Source organism: Pocillopora damicornis, chromosome 6 (assembly GCF_964200805.1).
Source record: "Pocillopora damicornis chromosome 6, jaPocDami1.2, whole genome shotgun sequence".
NCBI classification, from domain to species: Eukaryota; Metazoa; Cnidaria; class Anthozoa; order Scleractinia; family Pocilloporidae; genus Pocillopora; species Pocillopora damicornis.
Window position 1 is genome coordinate 10,209,935 of NC_142675.1, and position 24,444 is coordinate 10,234,378.

The 24,444-nt window shown below is 38.2% G+C and overlaps 4 protein-coding genes and 1 pseudogene across 4 annotated transcripts; 3 read left to right on the forward strand and 2 right to left on the reverse strand.

Moving 5' to 3' along the window:
- The first annotated feature begins 1,510 nt into the window (after positions 1–1,510).
- Positions 1,511–2,654, forward strand: LOC149043871 (P2X purinoceptor 7-like). The gene is made up of 3 exons (XM_089209141.1): positions 1,511–1,796; positions 1,996–2,122; positions 2,204–2,654. The coding sequence occupies exons 1-3, from the start codon at positions 1,568–1,570 to the stop codon at positions 2,370–2,372; spliced, it is 525 nt and encodes a 174-aa protein (XP_089065267.1). The 5' UTR covers positions 1,511–1,567; the 3' UTR covers positions 2,373–2,654.
- Positions 2,586–5,679, reverse strand: LOC149043872 (uncharacterized). Its single transcript, XM_089210798.1, has 4 exons — positions 5,455–5,679; positions 4,032–4,675; positions 3,684–3,798; positions 2,586–3,598 (listed from the first exon to the last, which is right to left on the reverse strand). The coding sequence occupies exons 1-4, from the start codon at positions 5,677–5,679 to the stop codon at positions 2,720–2,722; spliced, it is 1,863 nt and encodes a 620-aa protein (XP_089066924.1). The 3' UTR covers positions 2,586–2,719.
- Positions 5,680–14,433: 8,754 nt separating this feature from the next.
- On the forward strand, positions 14,434–20,840 carry LOC149043873 (somatostatin receptor type 1-like). Its single transcript, XM_089209100.1, has 2 exons — positions 14,434–14,573; positions 19,071–20,840. Exon 2 carries the CDS (start codon positions 19,108–19,110, stop codon positions 20,164–20,166), a length of 1,059 nt encoding a protein of 352 aa, XP_089065226.1. The 5' UTR covers positions 14,434–14,573; positions 19,071–19,107; the 3' UTR covers positions 20,167–20,840.
- LOC149043874 (uncharacterized) lies at positions 15,608–18,595 on the reverse strand. The gene is made up of 2 exons (XM_089210799.1): positions 18,532–18,595; positions 15,608–16,372 (listed from the first exon to the last, which is right to left on the reverse strand). Exons 1-2 carry the CDS (start codon positions 18,593–18,595, stop codon positions 15,711–15,713), a joined length of 726 nt encoding a protein of 241 aa, XP_089066925.1. The 3' UTR covers positions 15,608–15,710.
- A 1,028-nt stretch (positions 20,841–21,868) lies between the features above and the next one.
- Positions 21,869–23,146, forward strand: LOC149043875 (histamine H2 receptor-like; annotated as a pseudogene).
- The last annotated feature ends 1,298 nt before the right edge of the window (positions 23,147–24,444 follow it).

Below are 24,444 nucleotides of genomic sequence, written 5' to 3' on the forward strand. Positions count from 1 at the left end.
GTATCTTTTGTACGATTAGTCGTCTGAATGATAAGTTACCTTACCATACTTCTTACTCAGATTTGAAGTCGAAGCTATTTTGTTTTTTGTTTTTTTACCGTGCATCTAAGTTCTTTACTACATGGTAAGTAGCAGGGTAAGTTGATTCTACAGCTTTTCTCTTGAAGCTTCAAAATTGACATTATTTCAAAGCAATTATGAGAAAGTTCTGAGATTTCATTTCTAACAGGAGCTCCGTTCGTGTTTTGGTGAAAAACATTGTCATAACAATGAGGAAAGTAATTTAGCCAATGGTTACGACGAAAAGCTTTAAATTTAACTTACTCCAAATTGTTCTGCACCTAAAATCGATTCAACGGAATTGGTATTACACATAACACGTAATGTTCGATGAAATCTCATGAAGATGAGAGTTTTTGCTCAATGTTGGCGCGCGCATCAGCGTAATGTTTCTCTCCTAGCTTTTTAGGTGTTTTTTTTTCATTTCAAGGTCACTAAAAGCCATCAAAAGGCAATGAGCGAGGTTCGAACTTTCGTTTGCTGAAGTAAATATTATCAAAATGATTTTCGTGCTTGCTAGTGTTAATTTGGCTTTGCTTTTGATTTTCTTCAATTTGCTTGAGTAAGATCTCTCAAAATGTTCACAATTTGTGCAATTTGTCCTGCCGATCATTTAAAAGCCAAAAAAATTGGGTTGCAGAGGCAGTTTCCTCGCTATTTACAATTTTGTGTTTTCTCCTCTATCTCAAATTTGGTCCTATGAATTTTTTGAAAACAGGCAGAAGGAAGGACAGAAATATGTTCAACAATCAAACAAATCTTAAGATATTCCACCAGAGGAAACGCAATAAATCTTGCTCTAAAGATCCTTATTTTCTTTGTCGAAAAACATTACATAATGGAATAGAAGTTCACTAAGATCTATATCTGAGCATGCGTAAACTTTCGAAGCTGTCGCCTTATGGCAATCTTTCCCACAGTGTTTTCGTTTCGGTTGACCTCTTTTTCAACCGTAGAAGGCCTATGAATATTACGGCTGCAGTTACTGGAAACCCTTGATTCCATGGCATTAAAACTGTGTTGTGCTAAACTGCTTTAACACAGCTTTTAAGATAACAATCATGCGATCGTATGGAGCCGCCATGTTTGTATTACATGTTGACACTTGTAAGGCTCGCAGTATGTTCGCACCCAGATGTCGCGTGGTAAAATACACCATGGAGCCTCCTCAAGTCGAATTTCCAACTCAAATTTTATGAAAAATAACTGACTGTAACACAAACTTCCCGCAGGCAGAAAGGTGTTGATCAGTTCTTAAAGGAGAACTGAAGCCAAAAATTGAGTTAATTTCTTTCGATAGCCAAAGTGACGAAATTCTCGATTTCAGGCGTTATTTGTGCTAAATGTGTCTTGCCTTGGAGAAATATTTCTTTAAAGTTTGTATTTTCGCGCTGTTTTGGCTTTCAAACCGTGGGCACCAATTTTAAATCAGCGGTCTTCCAAATTTAGAACGTGTTATCGTTCGGCTAAATTTTAATACAAATTCCTTCTTTGTCGACCCTTCGTCATGAGCGGAATAGAACCATTTCAGTTCGAACCAGTATATCAGCCTGGAGAAGAACCACCTCAGGAAGAGAGTGTAGAACAGGAGGTAGAAGCCCACGAAGAAGACAGTACTTCGAGGATGGGAAACACCGAATGGTGTTTGTGCGGCGCTTGTGCGCTCATGCCGGTGGCAAATGAATGTTACTGCTGCCAAGAACTAGAGGAGCTTAATCAAAAGTTCGACAATTCAGGTTTGTACTTATTATGTGATTATTCTCACGAGTATTTTGTTTGAAACGGCCGCTTCTTTGCTAAGAGTGACAAAAGGTGGACAATTGCAAACTCGATCTTAGTTGTAATTACATTTACAAGGTCTGATGGATGAAAATTATTGAAACAGTGAGGGAAAGAAAATGTTAAGACTTTTTTCTTTTTTTCGGAAAATGATAGGTGCTAGATGTATAACAGAACATCCGAAATTTGGCATTGTATGCTTGGACACGGATGTTTTGAGCACGGCATTGGTTGCAATCCACAATGCGCGACTCAATCCAGTTCCCGACCCTATCGTCAACAGGTAAACTGTCTTTTTCTTTCTTATTTTGCAGGCGTAATTAAGTCAATCGCTTTTGTGACTTTATATCCTCTTGTTCTCTAGAACTTGGCGTTTGGCAGCCTACAGACAATTTACTTGGTGGGCACATGGGGTATTAGGAAAAAACCGGCGGAGAATCGTGCCAGCATGCGTCGTCACGGCCATACGTAAAACATTTCCTGAAGAGAGTGGTAATTACGCGGGGTTTCGAGAAGCAGATCTGGAACTTTGAACTTTATCCGTAATGCCCTTTAATAATGATTAGTAACGTATTCTTTGCGTGTATAACATCAGAGGCTCTTCTTTCCTTATGTTACGGTTTCTTTCTAAAATTTGCGTGAAATATACAATTACTTATCGTGGATATGAATTACTAACACATTTCTGCATAGTGATTCAGTCAAAAGCCATGCAGAGCCAAACGAATGTCATCCCTACTGCAGTTATTAAATTATCCACATTGCCAGGGATAGCTGCGTGGCCTGAATGAAATAAACCTCAAACCTAACTTTGATTGCTTTTTGCTACGATGATTGCTTTTATTTTCATTTGATTGTGTTATTGACAAAGTTTTTGTATTTAATTATTCGAAAATCTCGAAGTATGATTAGCAATGACATCTGTTTTAGGAGGCCGGGGTTTGCTGGCAATGTTTTCAGGAATGTGTGGTGCTGTGACTGTTGCACTCCTCTCTTGTGGTTTTAAGCATTTTCTCTCTACATTGGCATTAAGCATTGGCTTGAGATGATAATTGGTTGTCTTCTCAAATATGGGCTTTGCCACCCATTCTTTTGTATTTTTCGGAAACACTACCTTGTACTGCAGCTCCCCTTGGTTGGCACCCCTGGATACAGTGGCTTGTTGTCTACGAGTGTTGGCATTATGGTCTAGGGCTGCCAACTGAGTTCGAGCAACCATGCCATTATAAGAGAAGTGCTGCCGTGTGGGTGCATATTTGGTCTGCACACCATGGTACACCTCTAAATTCCCAGTATGACAACTTAGTGTTAGTTGCTGAATGTCCTTCAACAGATTTTTATCGAATACAACCTCCTTCAATGCATTATGAGCAGAGGAGCCAGGCCTAAGCCACCTTTTAGTTCTTGCGATAGCTGGAGGGATTGGTTGGTGGGCACATTCCTCATACAGGTCAGCTGAATCCCAGGAGTGGATATTGGCAGTGTGATAGACAATGGATATCCACTTCTCTCTCAACATCTCCTTGTCTCCCCCACATGTTTTGGCACACCACCAAAGGTGGTTTGAGATGGATCTGATCCAGAGAGAGAGATCAGCACATTCTTTCTTCTTTGCTTTTTCAGTTAACTTTTTAGTTATACTCTTGGAAAGGTGCCACACATCAAATTGATGATCAACTTCAGGGAAATTTCTTTTCATGTCAGCCCTTATGCCCACATGACGGTCAGTTGCAACAACCATAATTCCCCCCCCCCCCCCCTTTTTCATAGATGTTTTCCATACAGCGTTTAAAACCCTCTCTTTCCATGGCATTGCTATTATTTACTTCACTGACCTAAACAACCTTGAAGTCAACAATCTTATCAGTTTTCGGATCAATCATGGTATATGTTCCATATTTTGCATTATGGCCAGGACTGTCACAACGCCCATCACCTGAAAGCCACAGATCTCGCCCCCTAGCTCAGAAAAAGTGGAATTTTGTTCTTTAAGCCAGAACTCATTGATTACGGGTAATAAGTACTTGTTTTGAATATTATAAAATGTTTTCTCACTGAAAATTTTCAAATTTAAGGTATCTGCCAAAGATGCTACTTTTGTAAAGGTAGAGCCACTGAGCAAAATAGATGATGACAGCAACAAATTTCCAGCTGCCATCCCCTCAAGCATTGGCTGGCTTTGCCAGGAGTACTTATGATTATTCATACATTCTAGGGTGACAAATAGTTGGCTTCCTTGTGTGGATTGGTTCCTCTGAATCACAACTGCACCACACTCAGGAGAGTACTTAAACAATTTAAATAGCTCTTGTTTAAATACAATGTATTTGGTATCATCCTGTGGCTTTTCGCATTTTGTTTCCCTTTGGTGTTCGTTGTCTGATCCTGAAAATTTTGAATCATCTGAATCTTCCTGTTTTGTGGGAAGATAGATGCCATCTTTTCTTGGAGAGACTTCAGGGGAAGCAGCAGCTTCAGTTGCTTCTTCCTTGCTATCTTCAATTTCAGGAAGGAATACCTCTTCAGTCTGGGTGCTGCTTTCTGAAACATCAACCTCGACTTGGGTGTCAGTAGATTTCATCATTAAATGGAGACCACGAAGATTGACTTGGATCCCAAAATCCACACCCTTGTTTGGCAAATTCACCTGCACTGCTTGTGACTCAACCAACGTGCTTTTAGGCCCTAAATAATGTGGGAATGGATATGATGGGCTGTCTGAGGTTGATGTACTTGCTCCACAATTCACTACATCAACAGGTGCAGACTGTTCTAAAGCTGAAGCTGTATGTTCTTCGATTCCACAACTAGGTTGTGCAGTTACAGAGGCTATATACTGTAACAGAAAAAAATATTAACTCTGTTTTGGTATGGGTTAGTGACCCTTTGAGAGAATGAAAAATGTAGATATGGAGGATAAACTATGCTACTATATGGTTACACAATGATTCAATGGGATTTTCTTGGAAAATATAACACCTGACCCTGCCCTCCTTTGGTTGAAAGCCTGCACTGGTTTCAACTTAGAATTTCCAGTTGTATTAACTTTTTATTCACATAGAAGTAAAGAAGGTTAAAAGAATTCATTATTTAAAGAATAATATCCACAACTTATATAGAGTCTAATTGTATTAATTTTGTTCACCTGCTAGTTAACATGGGACGGGTATAATTTTCCTAGAATTAAAGAATAATCACTTTATTCTGAAACAATTTAATTTTGTTTACCTACTGGTCAAAAATGTTCAGGAGAGACGAAGTACAAAGATTACTCAGAGTTAAAAAAACATCAAACTAGAAGGAATTCCATGGCAGGATATTGTTTTGCTTAAGGAAAAGAAATACTTTTCTGTGAAAATTTAATGTTTCTCAATGGAACCTATTCGGGTGATATCCCTTAAGATATAAATTGTTATTGCCCCCAAACTGCATTCACCTTTCAATTTTTTTTTATCAATCATGCATAAATGATGAGCGGCTTCAAGAGTTTGCAACAACCCAACCCAGTTACAAGAGAGTAATTCGCGATTCACTTACTTCTTTCCTGACTTTCTCTTCTGAACGTTTCTCCGACGAAAGTCGAGGTCTTTTTCATGGTCTCCGATGCGAAAAAACCGTGGGTATTGCACCTGGTTTTAGCGTAGATCCAGGTTTCAAACCAAGAATTTCTGCTTTCAAGTCTCGTTCGTAGCAGTCAGGTGTAAAATGTTCTGAGCACAGCCGTGAGATCTTTGCCAGCCACTGTGATCGTAGAGCTTCATCCCTCGGAAAGCAATGGTAGGATATACCAGTTGTGTACCTCGAGTCGTTGTTACAATCGAACGCCGCGCAGTATACCATTTTTAAGCTCGAAAGTAATCGAAGTAAATATTGCAACGAGGGCTACTCAACCGCCAAGAACAGATAGAAGAATAAACTCAAACAACTCGGGCTTCCGTATTTGTACATCCTTTCTTGCGTAAGCCAAGAATTTAACCCATTATAGAGAACTTATAAACCAAAGTTCAACACGAATTTCAAAATTTTATTTCCTTTTGGACTTCTTGCGACATTGTTAACAGCGTGCGTTATCGTACATGCCATTGCAAAATCCAGACTACAAACGCGTTGCAAACTAATGTTAAAAAAGGTAAATAACAAAATATGGGAAACAGAATGGAAGATGAAATATCTTAAATTACTAGTATATAGGAAAAATTAAAGTGGAGACCCTATTCCGAAAACATCGAGGTCAATCCAAGTATAAAAGATACGCCGCACATGATCTGGACACAACTTGCCTGTTTCTTGCCGTGTTTACCTTCATCCCCATAACCTACGTCACACGCTACAAAAAGAACCGCTGACATTCGTGTTCTGAGCCGACGTACCACAGTCAAATATCGAGCCAATTATCACTAAAAACCCTTCATTTTCTGGATGAAGACTTTCGTGCGAGGGAAAAAAAAATGACGGAAATTTGTTCCATCATACATACATGTACGATACATGGTGAAAAAAATTACATGAATTTGGACTTCAGTCCTCCTTTAAGGCTAGGTAATGAATTCTATTTTTAGATATGGATATCACTAGATGTGCTTATCTCCAAATTTTCTTTCTGTTTGGTCAAAGATTTTTGCCGTTCTCAATTTTGATCATGATTTGACAGTTTCAACTGTTACAACCTAACAATGACAAAACCATATTATCTCGTAACTCGATAGTAGCGAATCTTAGGGGAGAAAAACATAAGGCTAATTTATTTCAAAGCAGCTTGTATACACCGAAACCACGTCGGTAAAAGTATTGGATATTCATCTCGCCAAGATTTTCTGTTTTTAACACTTTTCTTAATTATCAATGTTTTCATTCGAAAAAAATTTATTAGTTAAAAAGGTGGCTTGGAAGAATATGAACTAAAGCAGTGGAAGATGCAGCCGAACGTGTTTTATCGTCAGTCGGTTTTGGGTGGTGTGGTCAGAAACAGGTAATCAATGAGGTAAGGCATATTTTCAAACTCTCAGTTACTGCGAAAACTAGGAGAAATGACTGTAAAAAGAATATTGATATTTGAAAACTTGTTTGCAATTTTAAAGATATTTCCAGATCGAGAGCCTCCTGTGAGGGGCAGCTTAATTGGTGAGTTCTGAAAGACCTTGAAAACGCTGACTATCGCTACTACTAGCCGCTTTTTTCGGCAGCTGATGTTGAATTTAAGCCCGTTTTTAAATTAGTGGTTTAGCTCATAGAGATGCTCTTTGAACGTTGCTTAAATAGAAATTCGATCTGTTTAACATCAAATCTTGCGCAAAACATGTCTGAGAAATTTAGACATTTTATTCGACATCCTACCCGTAATTTCAAATCAACCTCGATCGTGCTGTGCGCTTGCCTGATTTGAAATTTGTTTGAGTGTTGATGGCTGGTGGAAAATTTTTAGTAACTACTTTAGAACTGTACACGTTGATACCTTGTCTCTGACCACGCCATGCCGCGCCATTTGGTCTCATCAAGTGGAGATGATGACCGACTTTTTAAAAGACTTTTTCTGCTTTTGTGGCAAATGAACAGAGAAGACAAATCAATCGAGCGAAATGATATACAAGTTTTGATTAGCGAGGACACTGAGGCATTATGGATTTTGGACAACATTCGATTGATTCCCTTAAGTTGGTAAACAAATAGGATCTCCGGTGGTCGAAAATCAGCAGAACAAATGATGACAAGACACTGAAATGACGGTGAAAAAGATCACTAAAAGTAAAAAGCCTTTCTTCTGAACAGTCATATTGTCGAAAAAGCTCAAGAAACGTGACATTTCAAGGGAAAAAGATCTATTGAATAGAGGGAATATTTGAAAAGTGTGGGTGAGAAAATGTCCAAGGCTTTGAAGGTAGAAAATCAAGATATGAGTGGTCATAAAAGAATTTGTCACCAGAAGTGTGATTATTCGTGTTGTTGTGTACACATCTAAACTTAGGTTAGACTATTTGAAACCCATTTGAGGAAGAACGAGTTCAGAAATCCCCCGCATGTAAACTGAAGCGGTAGAAAGTTACTTAAACGTTTCGATTTAAACGAGATCGCATCGAAAAATTGTTTTTCTTTCTTTACCTCCATACATTGTTTTCGAAACAGGCGAAATTCTGGTGTTTCATCAATATTTACAAAATAAGTATTAACAGTTTGTGATTTGATCTTATTTTTCAACCTTAATTTCGGTAAAATATGCAAGAGAGCAAAAAATATGTGTTATCGGTAGGATCATGAGACATATTTTTTTGAAAAGTGGTGAATGATCGGGACAAATTTGTCGTCTACCTTTGAAAGCAACCTGCGTCTGGTGCAATAAATTTGAAAATCAATGGCAGTGTTGAGTCGAAACACATTATTCTGAATTGTTGTGAGCCGTAAGTTTTGTGGCCTATTTTTGCGAATTAGCTCTAAAAATGTTATCTAAAAATATAAAATCAGGTTGTGATGAAGGGAGATATCTTACCGTGAAATCTGCATATCTCCTGAATTTGTTGAATAAAGACGAAACTTCCCGTTTTTTGCATAAACGGGAACTTTACGTAGAGACAGAAGAACGAGATAAGATGGAGCAAACTTAGTGGAAAAATTGTTGTACCATTCATGGATATCTTGAATATGAAAGTGATCTTCGCAGTGATGGATATCTTGTCGAGATGCTTAATATAGCAGAAACTGAGATCACTCAAGGGCGTTAAAATCTATTGAATATCTTCCTCAAAGGTTGGATTTGCATTAAGCATTTCATTTCCTGGGGTGTTGCTAAAGCGTATTCATATCGTGGCCATAAAAACCAATAGGACGAGCTTAAAGATTAATATCATGGAATTCTTTTAAAGTAAAAGTTTTTCTTCTTCTGTTTATATGGAGGCGGTTTTAGATCAATTTATGCTGTTCTCGCATTTCCCCGGTGACAAAACATGCGCCAAAAATGGGACCGCCTCAAGTTGTTTAAAACGATGCACGAAAGCTTGTAGTGTAAAGCTAAATTGCAGATGGAGAATTTGGAGAGAATGAAACCTGTAAAAAATACTTGCACAGAAGGCAGTGCGTAAGTAACGGCCATGTGATCCCACATTAAATGCATATTTTTCTTATTTTGAAATTTCCTGGATATCAACACTGAGAAAATTCGGCAATTCATTAATGAAACAATCAGAGCCTCGTAAGCCTTCTATTTTGGAGTTTTGGATTCGAGCCTTTTTTTGTTGCACCATAATAGAATCAATGAAGTTTTTGAGATGCCTTGTCAATCTCACCCTTTCTTCTTACTCTTCTACGCATATGTTAGCTTTTTTTGACGCAGAGACTGGGCCTGCGTGGGCTACTCCGTCCAGTGTTTTTGAAGAAAGTTGTAATGTTTTTCAGTATTATCGATATTAGGACTTCATCTGTAATATCAATGGTGAAAGCCGCGAAAACTGAAAAAGTGTACAATGAAAAAGCCCAATAGGTGGTCATAACTGCTGAAAGCTTTTGACAACTGAATAATAATGACACATTGAAAGCGAACTAAACCGCAACAATAGCAGCTAGCCAACCTGCTTCATCAATAATTGCGTTATCGTTCTAATGAAAATCGTTCTTCATTTCTTTAAACGTCCCCTTTGTAGAAAATATCATCGATTGTGGTCTGTGAATAGACGTGTCCATTCATGCTTTCAACTGCACTTATCCCAGGACATAAACAGTGTAAGAAAAACTTCATAAATTTACACTTCGTTATCTAATAGGTAAGGGGACAATCCAAATTCATTTACAACTGATCATAAGTAGCCGTATTGCTTTTATCAGTTCGGAAGCGTTGTGTATGGAAAGGAATGAAGAAACCCAGCGTTATGGCAGCCCGAACGTAATTTATAGATGAGATTTTGAAACTCAGGGTTGAGTCAGAGGGTAGAAATGTCGATGCAGAATTTGCAAGTTATTGTCAAATTTTCGAAATGAAGATAATCGGCTGTGAATTCTCTTGTGTTTTTACCTTTTTAAGACTATACGACGTCGATGTCAGTGACATTTAGTTATAATTTATTATCTAGCTCAGTTTGCTCTTAAAATTAAATACAACGGCAAAGCTTTATTTGGTCAGAATTAGGGACAATTTCCATTTCTATTAGATAGGTTTTAAGCCTCTGATTGATTTGAATTAATTTATATAAGTTATTTAACGTTATGAGCAACTCAGCCTTCGTTTATCGAACAAAAAGTAAGACAAAACAAAAAGATTACAAATTAAAGGATCGAAAATTGAGCCGAATCATTTTATTAAATACGAATGAGCATATTTGATTCTTAATTGGTCAATAAAGAAGCTAGTAAAAACATTGAAATCATCAACAATTTAGGTAAAGACTTTAGGTTTACACAGTCTTGATAACAACATAGATATTAAGAGAGATATTTTTCGTCTTGTCACGAGCGTGGGACAAAGAAAGTCCCCATGAGGAATAGGAGTAGGAAACAGATATCCGAAAAATATCCGCTGCAGACGAAGGCAGTCAAAAGAAAATTTCGCGTTTGTTTTTGTTTTGTTTTTGTTCCTTTAGTCTGTTTCTTCATGGGGAAAAACTCAGTTTTAGTTATCCGCGTAGAGAAATCTGACATGGAAAGGACAGGTGTATATATGAACCACTTTCAAACCTTTTGCGCAGGCAACACGCGATTAGATATTCTACACACCTCAAGCGGTAGTCATGAAGGCGGTGGTGTCATTAGAGACACCAGAAACATTATTTATATGTTCTTTTCTCTTTAAGAATTATTGAATACTGAAATCGATAAGCTTTGTAGGGGTCACTCTTTCTGGCCAGAATTTGGAACTGGGAAGCCTATTAAGGTTGTTCTCTTTGAAGAACGGTGGATCCGAGCCAAATGTGTAGTGATAAAAATGATGGATAATTCTCTTAGGCAGAGTGCGTACAATAAAAAAACACAATGCTGATCTGAGGGATATTACCAATGAGGATCGACATGGAAAAGACAGCGATATAAAATGAGCCAATAACAGAGTGAGCGAGCCAGCTGCTAATAATTCACGGTGTGCGTTATCAATTTACGGCATCGCTTGACTGTTCTATCATCGTCCGGGTTTACAATTGGATCTTATTTCTCCTACTATCTCTCGCATAGAAGATCTTTGTCTTTTCCGTTGTAAAAATAGGAATAACTAATTTCCATTAGAATTTTCCTAAAACATATCAGAAGCTAAAGACACACTTTAGAAGGCCACAGTTTGGCACCCGAAAGGTAAGAAAACAAATTCAAATTTGAAAGAATTCATACCAGCATGTGTTCTCATTTAAAAGCCATAACTTGTTATGTTGGTAAAGAAGCTTTTAAAAACTCCAGGTACACAGTTTGATTTCAAACACGGCACAGAAAACTCAGTATGTTACAAATTTTCTCGTCATTATCAAAGAGACGTAGAGTCACAAAATATGAGAAACAGCTTATGATTATATCATTCGGCTAAGTTTGTGCTTGGAAGGAAGTAGAACGACAAGGCTTCGTTTTGACGATAATAGTGATTCTTCTTTCAATTTTAGCAGACAGGTGTAATATCTTTAGTTGGAATTTAAACAAGTAAATTTAAAGGTGATCTATCATTAGATATAATTTCCTTTTGCTCTGCGAATATTTATTTTACCGCCCGGAACAGAAAAAATAAGAAAAAAGTAAGCAATCAAGAAATAGGCGAGCAACTCGAAAACAAAACGAAAGCGAAAAAAGCCGAGCGAGATAAACTGAGCCACTTTCTTTCAAAAGCCCCTTTTAAAATATTTGTTCTTCGTAGTGATCAATTAAAAAGCTAATTTGAATAATTGTTATAATCGTAGGTAAATGCATATGTATTTAATTTAAAGAAAAGGTTGTTATGCACTGATCACAGTCAGAAATTGGTTTGCTAGATTTTAGTGGCGATTTCTTGGGAAATATGGAAGGATCGAGGGTTAAATAGATCAAGCAGACGAAGCAGTTTCTAAACGATGAGGAACCATCGTCATTAAGGTGGGATTTTGGGTAGTTTTAATTTAATTCCATCTTGAAAAGATGGCTGTATTCTCTTCCTCTTACCTAGCCTGTGGTCGAGAATGATTCAGCAAAAAAGGTTCTCAGAGGCAGATGACCACTGTTCTTCAGTTCATTAACATCAAATGAGATTTAATTGAGATGTACTAGTCACGATACGTTGGAAGTTTCTCAAGCGGATTCTGTATTTTTGACCGCATTTTTCAAACGCCAACACGGTCACAGAGTGGTCGGCCCGGGAATATGACAGCGGAGAGGCAGGATGCTTAGCTTGTCACATACGAACTTTGTAAAGGCGCGAGGTACCGGGATCTTTTGTAATGACCCATGCCCTTGTCAAATGACATCTTTCATCATCATTTAACATCTTTATTTTTTTTAACGAACGACCATAGATGTGTTTGTTCGTCATCTCTAGCTCACGCTTCCTTCAAAGGAATCAAGTTGATACATGAGCTGGTAATTAAGTAAAAAGGACCAAAGTAGAAAAAAGAAGAACAAGAAGAAGAAAAAAGAACAATTATGTGTGTGTGGGGGGGGCATTTATTAACCATACCTCGATGTAACGAACATTTTGGTATTTTTCCCGCAAATTCGTTCAATCGAGGTTTTCGATATAACAAACCCTCGATTTGAGGTTTGATTTCTTTTAGGGAACCCAGGTCTTTAATTTGTCCCGTGCTTGCGACAAAAAGAATTCAATATCTTCCAGACCTGCTCGACAGAAGACAAATTCTCCTGCTTCTTTTTGTATTTGAAGATATATTTGGAGCCAGTTAAAGTTTTAACTGTATTGAGGCATTTTGGTTGCAGCATTTTTCATCAACTTATGGATTTCGTTATAAGTATCGAGGCGGTGTGTTTAGACGTTATCTCTGGCTTATACCTTTGTCAAAGAAGTCTTGAGTCGGCGACACCTAGCCAGAGAACTAAGCAAATTACACGGAAGCCATGGAAAGCCGGATCGTATCCAGAGTGACCTAGAATTTCATGGGCACTCAGAGAATTTCTGCAAGAGGTGAAAAAGGGGAAGAATTCGAAGTAGATTTTAGCCTCCTTCAATCTCAAGGAGGTAAGTTTGAACTTTCACACCGGTGATTGCGCGACAAAGCGATCCGATCTACTTACCATAGATAAAGGAGTCAGCTGAAAAAATAAAAAAAACATTCCAAGGTACTATGGAATCCATAATGAGGAAGACAAGAGGAACTTACACTGTAGCTGTTCAAGGCGCATTGAAGGTTATTTTGGGCAACGATCGAATGAAGGCTATGGCATTGACAGTAGTGCTACAATGTAAATTAAGGGGGAAAGACTTATCTCGGGAACACGCGAGCGTCAACAGCGTCAGGAAGAAAGCAAAGTACTACAACTAAAAGCTGAAGGAACGAACTATGGACCAGAAAATACTTCGTAACTCTTTTCCATCAAAGTATATGCATACCAGGAGACGTCAAAGTTCGCAATTTGCAATAGCTTACTAAAATAGTAAGGCAGGTCGAAATCAACATTTTTGCCTTTAGTTGTTTTGTCCTTAATACGAGAATCGGAAAGTGAAATGTTTAGTAAAATCCGACCGAATTGTGGCTCATAAAGCGCACAAGTTATCCCATATGACTATTAGTAAACAAACTGCTCAAGGCGTGAGTTTTATGCCGGAATGAACGACAGCCTAATACTCGGGAACATGGTGATTGCTCAGGATGACAGCGCCGTAAAACTCAGGTGCTGTGAATGATGTCGCCTAACACTCGACGCATTGGATACCAGAGCAAGCTCTTGTTGTTTATATAAAGGGCGGCGATGTTTCTTCTGAGGCTTGTTTCACTGCGATGACGGTAGATTGCCGTGATTAGCAAACCACGAAGGACCATAGTATGACCAGCGTCGCTCTGACTCCTTCGTAATTTAATGAATTTTAAACAGTTATACTATAATAATGAGTTTGACTATCTTTTTCATCATTCATGTTTTGTTTCTGTTTATCACCAAACTATATCTTCTATAGGTATGTTAGCTGTATTTGTGTTTTATTACCGTACGTATACTTATTGATCTAATTGAGCGCGAAAACTTTCAAAACTCGGACAGTCCATTTCTTTTTCTCTTTGGTAATTTTCGTCTTTGCTCAAGCTATGATAACGTCTTTCAAGGCGCTTGGCATGTTCACAAACCTTTGCTTGGTTCTTCCATTGCTACTTGTCAACCCTCTTGGAAAAAAAAACTAGAGAGGAATTCTGAAAATGGTCAGACATTGTGCAAATCGGCAGATGACGTGACAGCTTTAGCCCAGCTCCGTGTTTTGCAACCTGATAACGCGCTCATTACACCGATGATAGCGCGAGTTATATCCGTACTTTATTATGATATAAAACGGGGAGGTAGTTACAAAATGTTTCATTATTACAAGATCCCGCAGAGCAACGACACAGTATCACATTTAAGACTTCATCCAAATAGACAAACATTATGTCTAGACATAATGTTTTTTATGTCGGGGCATGTTTATATGATAACCCGTTGGGAGGTTTGTACCAGGTACGAACAGTAACCAATCGGTAGTAAGGGCGGAGTTTGCTATGTTATAACCAGGAGAAATTCCTTCATTCGCCCTTCTATCCCTCGCCATTCGAACGTCAAGTGCTCAAGAAATTTTTTCCTCTCTTCGATAACACAGTCCAAAGTTTCAGGCAAGTTGAAAATTTCTGTATTCTCTATCTTGCTATTATTTTGTTGGTGTCCAATTTCATTGAATATTTCAAACCTCGCATTTAACATATCCTGTGCATGGCAGCAACACGTGTACTTATCCTCGGTCACTCCTTTATCCATCGTTTGTTTAGCTTTCTTGTTGCTCATTTCGGTCGCGATTTCCTAGAGAATTTTAACTTGGGCGACGACCTTATTTTCAAATGGCACGGGATAGGGGGAAGGACAGTAGCAAAAACTCGGCAACTTGACATCGGAGTCGTAAGATCATTTGCTCCCGATATTGTCATTTTGCAGCTTGGCACGAACGACCTAACGGCGTTATCTGCCGTAGAAACGGGGTCCGCTATAGAAGATCTCGTTCGTTTGTTATACGATTCTTATAGCGTTAAAAGAATTTGTGTTTGTCAAACCATTTATCGCGAGAACGCGCCTCTGTTTAATAACAAAGCAAACACTTTATCCAAATACCTTAGAGTGGTTTTGGAACCTATTCCATATGCTTGTTACTGGAAACACAGGGGTTGGAGGGAAAAAATTTCTTGGCCTTTTGGAAGGGTTGTGTTTGTATTCGGAAATGCTAATTTTCGCAATATGGGGCAGGCCGTTACAAGTTAAAAAGGTCAAGCTGTGATATTGAACAACTGATGAGCCCAAATGCGTGCTCTTGACGACAAGTTCGCCAATGCGAAATAGACCATAGAAAGCGACTAAAAATATTGTCCCAAAAAGAGAACGTTGCCATGCCGAAGAGTTGGTGAAATCCAGAGACCGAACAAGTTGATGTAACACAGGCTTCGTCACGGGAAGACGAACGTCTGCAGCTCGTTGCCGACTTAATGCTGTCAACAACTTTTGAATTAAGAAAGATTTGGTGGGGTCACGCAAGCCCTTTAATTTGTGTACATAAGAAATAGCCGAAAGGTAGGAGGTTATTGTAGAGTATGCCATCTTCCGAAAAGAGAGGTAAGAAATGAAAAGTGGAATACAATTTGGAACTAAAGGTAAAATGGGATTTTCAGACCCATAAAAACGACAATAAAATTGGCGAAAAACAGCCCAAGCGCGTTGATATTGACGCCTGGAGCTATCTGTCAATGCACTCCCTAAGAGGCCTCTTAAATTAGAAACCAACTCTCCGGCATCAGGTTCTCGGGAACTGGAGTGGGGAAGTCGTCTGCTTCCGGTGATAATTCTTTGAACTTCACAACCTGGAAACGTGAAAGATAGTCGGCACGAGAATTGATTAACCCCGGAATATGGCGAGCTTGAAACAGAATATTGTGCGTAAGGCAGCTTAAAACTAAATCCTTAAGGAGAACCATAATAGAGGCGTCCTTAGATGTCTGCTTATTAATAATGTCAACAACGGCGGCGTTGTCGCTAAAAAACAATACACACTTATCAACCATCAATGAACCCCAAATGTGAATTGCAATGACGATTGGAAAAAGCTCTAATACAGCAATATTGTAGGTCTTCCAAGAGGCCGGCCAAAGACCATGCAACCAACGATTGCCAAACACAGCTCCAAACCCGATGGAACCAGAGGAGTCGGTATAAAGTTTAAGCGTGTCTGATGTCTCCCAGGCGTCATCAAGAAAAAACGATTTGCCATTAAAATCTGTTAAAAATCTAAGCCAAATTGCGATGTCCAGCTTTGCGCCTTTTGAAAGACGAATATGATGATGGGGCTTGCGAACGCCTTTCGTAAGATCGATTAAGCGACGCAAAAACGCCCAACCGGGTACAACGACGAGACACGTGAAATTGAGTAAGCCTATGAATTATCCAATTTATCATTAGCCTTATCCATTGTGTTTCGTGGTGGCGTTTTTTGTCGCCCCACGTTGACATTATCGGTTGATAAGTTCAGATATTCCCCTCTTTGTTATCACTTAGTTATAATTGATTTAATTAAAACTGCCACAGTTTGTGGCCAAATTGTTCCAAATCATCTGTTGTGTTTATTCTAGCATTTTCTTCACGTTGGGACATCTTTTTCGGGCAGAGCTCACGTAAAGGGACGTTTTTCTTCGAAACATGCATCGATATAAAAGATTTTAAAACAATGAAGGTCAAAATGAAACTCTCGCGGGAAAAATACACGCAATCTTTGAGCACAGCGGTGGTTTACGACAGATTCGAACCACTGACGACTGAATAATGAAGACTCACTGAGAGAGAGCCAAAAACGCAGCAATCCCACGAAAGTGACTCGCTACATATCCAGTCAATCTTCGCGTTATCATTCTAAAATATTGCCCGGTATATTGGGATATAAAATAGATTCTACGTTATTGAAGCTTTCAACAGGAACCTTTATCATTACTGGTATATTATTGTATGTGTGTAGACGTATTTGAGCTCCACTTGTGCCTTGACATAAAGAGCTCAAAAAGTGCTTTAGCAGGCAACAACTCGGCAAAACGTAAGTTAACTTTCAATTTTCAAATATTCCTAACGTATCCTTTTTTACTGAGCTCAAAATTTACCATTTTTTTCATATTTTATATAAACACATAAAGCTTCGAACCGCTTGTAGCTGGCACACCTGCCATATGAAGCTAGTGTGGCCTACCATTCATATGTGTTTTTTGGATGCTTAATGGTAGAGGATCGGTGCGCATAATTTGCCGATAGTTTTAGGTTCGATTCACCATAAGCACTCATAACTTTTTGTTTTTCCTAGCCTCGCGACAGATCGAAAAATATATTTCCTTGATTCGAAGCTTGTTTTAATTTGTATTTAAAAGTCAATTTCGTACTTTGTTTTCATAGAAGAATAAATTAAGGATTGACAGTATGACTTGAGATACGGCAAATAGAAATCAATAATTAATAACGCATCGCCATGCACCATAACAAAATAAAGAGACAAGAAATAAAGAAGAGAAATCGAGAACAAGAAAAAAAATTCTGTTGCAACTGTTTGTTTTAAATACGCATGTACATGTTTGTTTTTCATATTTAACGATTAAAGATTTGACGGAGATAATTCGTAACTTAGCAATTAAGCCTCTTAGCATTTATATTTATATCAAATTTATTTGCTCTTATGCATTCATTTTGCCCTAGCTAAGGTAAACACAGTAATCCTTAATTTTCAAAGGTTTGGACTCGGCCATTTGAGTTTAATGGTATAACAGGTCAAACTTTTTTCTGAATTTGTCTAAAACGGTATTGATTTTAAAACTGAAACTAAGCTCGTAATTAGTGCTAATCATCATAGTTGCTAAATATGTATAACATCTCAGCAGGCAAGTCGATGTTTATCGTGAGAACAATTAACAAACCCTTAAAAAACCCCTGACAATCAATTATTGCGTATTTTGTTTACATTTCGTTTTTCTAACAAAGAAGTTTAAAAAGAGATATGTATACGTGTGCGATAGACATTACAACTCCATAGCGGATTAAATGTGACTTTCTGAAATGGGTGACACCGCTGGATTTTTTACCTCGAAGGCTCGGTTTATTCCTTTGGGCATTGCTTTCGGTGGCTGCCGAAAACGTGTCGGTTTTATTCGTTTCGAAAAAGGTGAGATATTTTGGAAGAAGACCAAAGGAACTGCGGAAGGTACTTCAAAAGACTTGGACAATAGTGTAATTAAGCTACCTTGCGCGAACAGACTTGTGATCTTGTATCCTTTTGTTTACATTGTCTAGAGATGAATGAACTCGAGATCGATTAACTGCAATCATTTGAATGGATTTAGTTTCTATTCACGGTGTATTTTTAGCCTTAATATGTTTTTAGGATTAAAGAGCGTCGCAAAAGATTTAAAAATGGATCTTGAACGAGTTGTTGTAATCACTGCGAAGAGCAAAAGCGAAAATAGTTTATCATTTCGAGCGCCGATCGTTTTGTTTTGATCCGAATCAAGCAGATTCCCGGGAGAGTTTAGTTCATCTGTTAACAAAAGAAAAATATCTCACCTACATCAAAGAAGTTGCGCTCTTCACGATCTTCGGAAGCATGCCGGCATGTCGGCAAACTCATAGGAATGAATAAGTAATGAGAAAGAACAATAGCCTGAATATATAAATACTTAACAACCTTAATTTTTGAGGTACACATTTAATCCGCTATGGAGTTGTAATGATTGCTGTCTTATGAAAAATATACCGAAGAAAAGTGTCGCTTGTGGGTGTTATCGTGCAAAAGAAATCAATCACCTTTTGCTAGCCTCTCTATAGAAGCCTTTAAACATGCCAAATATAGCAGGTTTCTCTACCTCCTGGAAACCGTAAAAGCATGAGCATTTTGACCTCAATATCAATATTTCAATTTACCAAATCAATTTGAAATCTTTTACTGATCTCACTTACTAAATTTCCACCGACATTTACTGAAATTTTCTTTCAATCTCAGTTTTTGTATTCCAAATAATCTGAGTCACTCGATACTTGCATAATGCGTAATCATATACCTTTTGTTAGCATCGTTTCATTTTTACACTTTTGTTCTCTTTCAGTGTTTTCGTCATCCCATGCTGTTCATCGTAATTAATCATGAATGACAGCAATGCAACCTCAAAGTTTCTTCAACAACACTCCGACTTTGGACTCAAGACCTTGAGCAAACTTCTTCCAGTTGCCATAATAATAGTTCTGGCTAATGGACTCGTGTTTGTCTTGTTTTACCGATGTCGTCGACTTCGCACCTCTTCTAACTACGTGCTTCTCAGTTTGGCAATTTGTGACTTCAGTACTGGCACTATCGCTATTCCATACTTCATTTTTTATAGTTTTGGCATTTTGCCGCCACAAATGAATGATGGGGTTTACGCCTCGCATACATTACTAGCTATTTCAGGTGCTTATCACATACTCTTTATTACTGGGCTCAAGTACATGGCAACTGTCAGTCCACTAAAACACCACGTGGTGACCAAGAGCTTGGTTTTAAAAATTGTGCTCGGCATTTGGATCACTTCTACTGTTTTTGCTATCATTCCTGTCGTTTTGCATATTGCCGAAGCATCTTCACGTTGGGACGTTATTCATACTGCAGTTTTCCTTGTTATGGTGTTCCTTTTCCCGTACATGTTTATGATTTATGCATACATAGCCATGTTCCGTGCAATTACTAAAAGGCAGCGACCATCGTTGATTCTGAATAAAAACTCGCGGGAGCAGAAGAAAAAAAAAAGTGACAGGAAGTGTATCTTGGTTTTCGCAGCCATGGCGTCCATATTTGCCTGCTGTTGGTTCCCTTATTTTATCGTCATGCTATTAGTCAATATAAGACTAAAAGTTCTTTTTAGTGTCTTTGAAGCTGTTGTGGTCATTCGATATATCACATCTTTGGCCAACACTCTTCTCTACACGTTTTTCAAACGCGACTTCTGGTCCGTCTTTCAAAATCTGTTGCAAAACAAGGGAAAGGTCAGTTCTACTTCTCAAAAAAGTCAAACAGGGTCTCTTAGTCTCACGAGCCGACTAAGATCCAGATCAAGCGTCAACAGCACAAGGTTAACGACGCTCGAAGGAGAAGGACAAGAACCGAGAATGATTCCCAATAGCAACGTGACCTTTGGGGAAGAGACATTTCTTACAAGTCGTGTTTAACTGCTTGCAGGTGATGGACACTCCACTGGGAAAGGTTTTTTTTTTGCCTAAGAAAACAGCACAAAGTCATAGATAAGTTGGACTGAACACTCCGCGGGTATTTGATTAAGTTTAGCTCATTAAACCAATCACATTGCAAAAATAGGACCGGCGTAGCACCTCAAAAGCACGTACAATTTCTTTACCAGTGATAGAGCATTCTTTTAACATTACTTTTTTTGTTTGGTATATTATTATTTTCTTTAAGTGATACAGAATTTACTGAAGTATTGCACCACAACTAAAAAGCATTTTATTAATAGGTATAGGTTCGCTAATTTTAGTCTTTTACATGTTTTGTGAAAAGCTATAGTAATCGTTTGAAATTAGATTTAAAATAGGTAGTCTTATGCTGGTGAGTTTTGAACTGTTTTCATGGGTGGTAAAGAATTTGACGATTGACAGCGCCATTTTGGATCGTGTTTAACAACTTAGCCTCTTTACTGTGAGGAAATGAGTCCCACAAGAGGTATCACAAAATACCTCAGAGCAACGACATTGAAGGTTAATGGAGTCACTCATCCAAGACCCCACCCAAATAGCATTAACAATGAAAGTTAAATTAAAATTCTCGAGTTAAGAATGCATAAAATCAAAACGGACAGTTGGTGGTCCAACCGCTGCATATTTCTTCAATCTTTGCTTTATCATCCTTGCCCTGTAAATCCGGATATAAAACTAATTCTGTATAACCGGAAACTTTTCATCGAAGCCTTTACTTTTTAACTGAGCTCAAAATTTGCCATTTTTCCTACTCCATATAGCCACAAAAAGATTTTAAGAGCACTGATCCTTAAAGTATGAGCTGGAAGGCCAAGTCATTCATGAACGCAGCAATAACCTCGCACAACATAGAGTTTTTTGAAGCTCAGTAGTGGAGCATCTGAGTTTTGATCCATCATGGGAACCCAGAATTTTCTCTTTATTCTAAGCTCGTGAAAGAAGTACCAAAAAATTAATATTCTCTTCAAAACCAACTTTCATTGCCACTGAATGCCGATTTCGTGCTTTGTTTTTAAAGAAGACTAAAGTCAAGATGGGAAGAGTGATTTGAGATAAAACAAAGAAACATTAATGATTTGAATTTCAGCGCCATGAAGTAGATGTAGCGGTACTGACACGAGGAAACATCCAATGAGTTGTTATTCGCCAGAGCTTGTACTTAGAACCGAACACATTGATAGAGCTATATTTTCTCGGAACTAGCGACAGTTCTCATTTTCATAAGAAAAGGATTGTTGCACTGATCAGTTCCAAAGGTGTGCTGTAAAAACAACTCTGTCATTTGCTCAGCTAAATATTTATTTTATCGCTGGAAAAACAAAACGAAACCAAACAGAACAAAGAAAGAGAAATACAGAGGAGAAGTACGAGAAAAAGAACAAAGCCTTTTTGATACGCATTTACATGTTCGTTTTTCATATTTGATCGTAAAAGAAAGGACTGAAATAGTTAAAAATCTTTTAAAACCAAAGTACTGTTGTACTCAGCCTTCGAAAAAGGGCTTCACAGTAAACGCAGTAATCGCTATTTTGAGTTAAATCATGAATTGATCACACTGATCTCGCCTACCCAAATTTCCATGGACTTCTACCGGTTTTTTCTTAATCTGAGTAATGTAATGATATGCGTTTATTTGCACTCCAGACAATCTGATTCCCTATTTATTCACATGATGCGAAATCATCTACCCTCCGTTAACATTGTTTCATTTTTATACTTTTGCTCTCTTTCAGTGTTTTCGTCAACCCTCGTTGTTCATCATAATTAATCATGAACGACAGCAATGCAACCTCAAAGTTTCCTAAACAACACTCCGACGATGGACTCAAGACCTTGAGCAAACTTCTTCCAATTGCCATAGCAATATTTCTGGCTAATGGACTCGTGTTTGTCTTGTTTTAGCGATGTAGTCGTCTTCGCACCTCTTCTAACTATGTGCTTCTCAGCCTGGCAATTTGTGACTTCAGTACTGGCGTTATCGCTATTCCATACTTCATTGTTTATAATTTTGGCATTTCGCCGTAACAATTAAGTATCGGGGTACACATCTCGCATACATTACTAGCTGCATCAGGTGCTTATCACATACTCTTTATTAATGGGCTCAAGTACATGGCAACGGTCAGTCCACTGTAACACTATTTGGTGACTAAGAGCTTGGTTTTGAAAATTGTGCTCGGCGTTTGGATCATTTCGACTGCTTTTGCTATCATTCCTTTTGTTCTGTATGATGCTGAGGTATCTACGCGTTGGGAAGTTATTTATATTGCAGTTTGCTTCGTTGCAGTTTCCCTTTTCCCGTACATATTTATGATTTATGCATACATGGCCATGTTCAGTGCAATTACTAAAAGGCAGCGACCACCTTTGATTCAGAATAAGAACTCACGGGAACAGAAGAAAAGCGAAAGTGACAGGAAGTGTATCTTGGTTTTCGCAGCCATGGCGATCATATTTGCCTGCTGTTGGTTCCCTTATTTTATCGTCATGCTATTATTCCAAATAGGATTAAAAGGTTTGCATGCCGTCATTGAAGCTTTTGTGGTCATTCGATATTGGCCAACCCTCTTCTCTACACGTCTTTCAAACGCGACTTCTGGTCCGCCTTTCAGAATCTGTTGCAAAACAAGGAAAACGTCCGTTCTTCTTCTCAAAAAGGTCAAACGGGGTCTCTTAATCTCACGAGCCGATTAAGATCCAGATCAAGCATCAACAACAGAAGGTTGACGACTCTCGAAGAAGAAGGACAAGAACCAAGAATGATTCGCGATAGGAACATGACCTTTAGTGACGAGACATTCCATACAAGTTGTGTTTAACTGCTTGCAGGGAATGAAAGAAGAATGCAGACTTGGTACCTCATTTATAAGTCAAGGGTTACTGCTGAATCGCCATTAAGAGCAGTTGTGTGGTTGAACTTATGCATGACCTTCATGTATAATACACGCGCGAGACGGTTTGTTAGTCTCCATTTATACTCAAGAGTAGAGAGAGGCATCGTAAAAGGTTTTTCGCCCAGAAACACAGCACAAACGAATAAAAAAGCTGGACTGAGTCGTTTGAATATATTTAAGTTTATTAGGCCAATCACATTGAAGAGATGAAATTGTCGCGGTGAAACAAGCTTCATCAATAGCAAGCACAAAATTTTTATCATTTATTTTGTGTAATATCATTATCAAGCGATTAATAATTCGATGAAGTATTGAGCATACACGCGCGAGATGGTTTGTTAGTCTCCATTTATACTCAATGGGAAATGTGTCAACTTAACCTTTAGCAATTCTAGCCAACATATTTGATTGACAGAAGTCTAGGAAATGCATGTTTAGTCACATCGAAAAATTAACCAAAAAGATCGCCTCTGGTATCGGGGCCCTAAAGCGAATTAGGCACCTGATCCCAGCATCAACCTTACATCTCGTTTATCTCGTTTATTTGATTACTATGACATTGTTTGGGGTAACTGTGGGAAAACGCTACGAGACAAACTGCAGAAATTGCAGAATAGAGCAGCCCGTGTGTTGACATTCTCTAACTATGATGCTGATGCAACTGAGCTACTCGAGTTTTTAAGGTGGAAAAATCTTACACGCCAGCAGGAAATTCACAAAGCCACCATGATGTTTAGATGTCTGCGCGGGCTAGCTCCAGAGTATCTGTGTTCAAAGTTTACGTGGCGTGACTCTGCTTATGACCTCAGGGACTCTGAAAATAAGCTCGATGTTCCCTTACCGCGCACTAATTATTACCGAAAAAGTCTTAGCTACAATGGCGCCACATAATGAAACAGTCTACCATACGATATAAGGAACACAGAGTCTCTGGGGGTATTTAAACGTAAGATCAATGACATTCTTTAAGTCTAACGCACGGCACTCACGGAAAACAGCTTTTAGTGTGTTATAGTATATAGTTTGAGTTTTAAATATTCTAGCGTATGTGATATGTATGTTTTAGGCTGATGAATTGACCGTGTTTAAATAAAAATAAAATGAAATGAAATGAGATGCAACAGGAAGTTCTAAGCCATATTTTCAGGGTACAACGACAATTTTATCAAGGATGGAAGATGCCCATGGTTTGAATAGGTAAGTAATTTGTTCAGTTTTAAAATGAAATAAAAAAGATAGTTTAAGACATATAATTTATTTTTAGTTTTTCGACACATTGATACAAAAAGTGAATTCCAAATTTGAGAGTTCATAAGAAAATTTACCTTTTCACTTACGGTTC